We start from the raw sequence: 4,535 nt of genomic DNA, 5'->3' as shown, positions 1-4,535 counted from the left end.
GGCAGAAAGACACCATCCACACATGAACATAAAGTTGCTTCAGCCACTGAGGAGAACATTAATGGTCTATCTGATGATTTTCTTATTTTGTTTTTTTTGTTTTGTTTTTTCCAGGTGCAAAGACGATTCCTGACCCTGAGCTGGTGGTAAAGTTTGGTCCTGTGGATAGCACTCTAGGCTTCCTCCCCTGGCACATAAGACTCACTGAATTTATGTGAGTTACAGTCGGTGTCACTGCTTCACGTACTGTAGTAAATCACCTGTTGGTAATGAATATACCGTAATTTCCGGACTATTGAGCGCACCTAAATATAAGCAGTGTCCACTAAATTTAGAAAGAAAAAATAATAATTTTACATACAAGCTGCCAAGTGTCCATGTTGTGACATGGGATATTTACACAAAGATTTATTTTTTTTACTTTTAATTAAATAAATTCTTTTTTTCTAAACAGTGCCTGTAACACGGCTGGTTACGCATTAGCGTAACGTTCCTGCTTCGACGCACCAACTGTAGTTGGGATGCACAGGGGAGACTTAGTGATCTGCTCCAGGGCCGAAGCTAACATTATCTCCGGGGCTAACTCCCTTCACTTAGGTAAACAGAAACAGGAAAGTTGGGATATTTATTAGCACAACAGAACATAAACAGAGAAATGGGAAAGTTGGGATATTTATTAGCACAACAGAACATAAACAGAGAAATGTTATCTCCGGGGCTAACTCCCTTCACTTAGGTAAACAGAAACAGGAAAGTTGGGATATTTATTAGCACAACAGAACATAAACAGAGTTTTAACAGCTCCTGTATAACCAACTCGTGCTTCAACATGACAGGGCTACCACTTTCGCTACCGTTCTCTCTCTTTCACGTGCATCACGCACATATACGCACACAGCCATTTACAGACAGACATACGCTAGTAGTATAACACACAGTAGCCTACCAGAAAAGTCATTGATCGGTAGCGGTATGAACGTTGTTAGCCCGTAAAAATCCACAAATTAGCCGCATTATTGTTTAAGCCACAGGGTTCAAAGCGTTTTTAAAAAGTAGCGGCTTATAGTCCGGAAATTACGGTTTACAGAAGGGAAAAAAAAAACAACGGTCCAACATTTTGTTGATTCACTAATTCTGTTCTTTGTCCTCAGCTTTGTGCCCTCCCACAGAGATGTATCCTACAAGGATTTGTTGGGAGCTCTAAAGCTGTACAGTTCATGTCAGCAGCGGGTCGGCCAGTGACATCCAGCACAGCTTCCAGTCTGTCAGGCTGGAAGAAATGTTAACTTCAAAGAACAAAGAAATGTTTTGTCAGCACCCGCTGTGGGCTTCACTACTTCCATCCTTTACTCCTGTCCATCCTCTTGACGACTAACAGACATCAAGCCAGAGATTACCAAATGAGTCTTTTTTTTGGAGGACTTTTGAAAGACTGTTCAGTTCTCTGTAAGCATCCGTCATTCATTCAGCTGTTGTTGACGTCTGAGGAACTTGCCCTTTGTTCGTGAATAAAAAAAACAAACAAACAAGTCATCATGCCTAACCTCGTGGTGAATCCTTGAAAATAGAGTTCAAATTTTAAGAGATTCTCAGCCACGCCAGCGGGCAGACAGTGGTAGAATAAAGGAAATAATTAGAGATGTGCGATATTTACGTTTTGCAGATATCCGACATGCGGATATTGTCCAAACACTTAATTTTTCCGATTCCGATATCAACTGATACCGATGTAGCGGGGCAGTGGTGGCCTGGTGGTTAAGAAAGGTAAGTGTTGCCTGCTCACTAAGGTGATAGGTTATTTTCTGCCATGCTCACTCTGGGGGACAGAAGGTATCCCTCTGCCCCCCCCATTGAACCACTATTGAGCACCTGGTAATAATTATTTATATTTACCACTGTATAAGTTGCTGCCACCAGCCTTTTGCATACAATCCCTTGATTATCAAAGTAGATGACTAAAATGAGCTGCAATGCTGCCATCTATTGACTGGAGGTGTGTTTATCGTCCACGTGTTATGAAGGAGTTGACAGTTAAAGGTATGGGAGTAAAAGTGAGGAGGTGCGAGAGCGTGTGCGTGTATGAGGAAGAAACAGTGCGAGGGGAGGAAAAGGCGTTTTTCGAGAAGCTGGGTTTAGCGCAATAAAGGAGTTCAGAACAAGTTACTGCAATTGTGTTTCACTAAAGCTTCTTCAGAGCACTAAGGCATCTTGACTGGTCTGTCGTCGGGGCATTAAACTATTTTTAGATCTAGGCGTTGTGTTATCGGGGTTTAATTATCGGAGAGAAACCCGATAACGATTCTTACAGATATTACAAAATTATGCTAACATCGGGCCGACGATATCAGTCGGCCCATATTATCGGACATCACTAGAAATGATCAATGCAATATAGATAATGACTCTAGCTATGTCTGAGACATACACCAATCAAGCAGCTATGTTTCGCACTAATGGAAGTCAATCGATGGAAGACCGGACCGTCCTCTAGCCTGTATAATCGTAAAATCATGAAAATTTAATTGGGCACCCAGTCTAACTGACAAAAGATTTAAAAAAAAAAAAAGCCAATACAGAGATGATTTCATATAAGGTCCAAATATTTTTTTAATGTTTTTTTGGTAATGAAGGTGAAGGTGAACAATGTTTAACGCCATCAGTGTACTGTCTTTATTCATGATTGAACTATAAACAGTGATTGTATGCAGAATATTGTATAATTTTGTCTGTATATAAAATGAATAAAAATGTTTTTTTGCTGGAAGCTAAACAAAATTACAGTATTTCTCTCTAGGTTTTTTTTAAGTAGCAAAATTAAAAAAAAATGTGTTTATTATACCATGAGAATAACAAATTATGCAGCATCATGTAGCTCCAAAACTAAATAATCATTGTCACACATTCTATGTTTTCTTTCTAAGCTGGACCAGTACAACAATAACATAATGACCTATACATAACAATACATCTTTGTTTTCATGCGAAGACGTATATATATTATAAATAGTATAGTATAATACTAATAGTATATATTAGAAAATATTTGTGTTTGATTAAATAGTATTCGAAAAAAAACATCAAAATTGATCAAGCGGGCCAGATTTAATCTCACATAATGACCTATACATAACAATACATCTTTGTTTTCATGCGAAGACGTATATATATTATAAATAGTATATATATTAGAAAATATTCGTGTTTGATTAAATAGTATTCGGGAAAAAAAAACATCAAAATTGATCAAGCGGGCCAGATTTAATCTCCCAGCGGACCAATTTTGGCCCGCGGGCCATATGTTTGACAACCCTGTCTTGTAGAAATCTCCTGCTGCCGGTAAAATGATTGCAGACCCCAAGTGGCCAGAAGTACGCCATCTAGCGGCGCTATTTCATCTCAACTTTATCACCAGTGAGCCGTTAGCATCTTTAGGTAGACTCGTCCCGGCAGGACGGTGGACACCACGTCCCCATGCGCCCTTTCTAACCCACATCACCACTGTATCGAAGCATCCCCATCGCGCCTCTCGGAGCAGTATGTGCTGATCTTTTCTGCTCCGAATGCGGGATGATTTCCGTCATCTCCACGGTGGACAGCGCAGCGCGGGATACGGGCACGATGGCACCCAGCCTGTATCAGCGGATCCGGATGGTCTTGACCAGGTAAGCAGACTTGGAGTGAAGAATTAAGGTGACATTCAGTCTGCGCGAGAAGTCGTGCGATGTGCAACAGATGGTAACCTGACAGTGAAACAACCACTGACGTGATGGTTTATATTCTGCAGGTCGTATATGGTGATGTGAATGTGATAACTGCTGCGGCACAATGCCTGTTAATCTGTGTGTTCCTGCGACCTCATCCATCCCCATTTACCAACCTCACCCACAGTCAGAGCACTCACAGTGGAGCACACACGACAGAAAAGAATTAACGACCATAACGATGATCGACTAATCACTTTGGTCGTTTAGCCTTTCTAATTTGAGCTGCTGCTCCTCGTCATTCATTGGTTAACCAGAGAGTGGACTTTTAGGAAACTGTCTTTATTCATGCTTGAACGATAAACAACCCTCCAGTCTCTAGGTGGCAGCAGAGCAGGTTGTCTGTCCCCTAAGAGGTATGTATGGCAGAAAATATTAGGCTTTGTCTATACCAGCCCCCCATAAGTCTACGTTTCTTGTCCTTTGTTTTGTGTTTATACAGAGAAGTACAACTATATTAGATAATATTCACATTTAATAGAACAGAATAGTCTTTATTGTCATTGTACAGCAAGGGTACAACAGAATTGGAAAGGAAAGTTTTGCGCCTAACGTGGGGCTCGAACCCACAACCCTGAGTGTCTCATGCTCTACCAACTGAGCATTAGGCTCGAACCCACAACCCTGAGATTAAGTGTCTCATGCTCTACCAACTGAACATTCATTAATTTTGCTATCTATCTATCTATCTGTCTGTCTGCCTGTCTGTCTGTCTGTCCGTCCGTCCGTCCTTCCATCCATCCATCCATCCATCCATCCATCCATCCATCCATC

At 41.0% G+C, this 4,535-nt stretch overlaps 2 protein-coding genes across 2 annotated transcripts in view; both read left to right on the top strand.

The window, feature by feature from the left end:
* Window positions 1-1,543, top strand: part of nus1 (NUS1 dehydrodolichyl diphosphate synthase subunit) — a 4,671-nt gene extending 3,128 nt beyond the window's left edge. Inside the window, exons 3-4 of the mRNA XM_025057038.1 lie at window positions 87-214; window positions 1,152-1,543. Coding sequence (XP_024912806.1) covers window positions 87-214; window positions 1,152-1,242 — 219 coding nt within the window. The 3' untranslated portion in view covers window positions 1,243-1,543. The remainder of the gene's footprint in view (window positions 1-86; window positions 215-1,151) is intronic.
* Window positions 1,544-3,276: 1,733 nt separating this feature from the next.
* The window catches only part of slc35f1 (solute carrier family 35 member F1), a 9,007-nt gene continuing 7,748 nt past the window's right edge, over window positions 3,277-4,535 (top strand). Inside the window, exon 1 of the mRNA XM_008312621.3 lies at window positions 3,277-3,662. Coding sequence (XP_008310843.1) covers window positions 3,568-3,662 — 95 coding nt within the window. The 5' untranslated portion in view covers window positions 3,277-3,567. The remainder of the gene's footprint in view (window positions 3,663-4,535) is intronic.

This window comes from Cynoglossus semilaevis, chromosome 7 (genome assembly GCF_000523025.1).
Source record: "Cynoglossus semilaevis isolate Cse_v1.0 chromosome 7, Cse_v1.0, whole genome shotgun sequence".
In the NCBI taxonomy this organism is placed as follows: Eukaryota; Metazoa; Chordata; class Actinopteri; order Pleuronectiformes; family Cynoglossidae; genus Cynoglossus; species Cynoglossus semilaevis.
The sequence above is the reverse complement of the archived record's forward strand: the minus strand, read 5'-3'. Positions and strand labels throughout refer to the sequence as shown.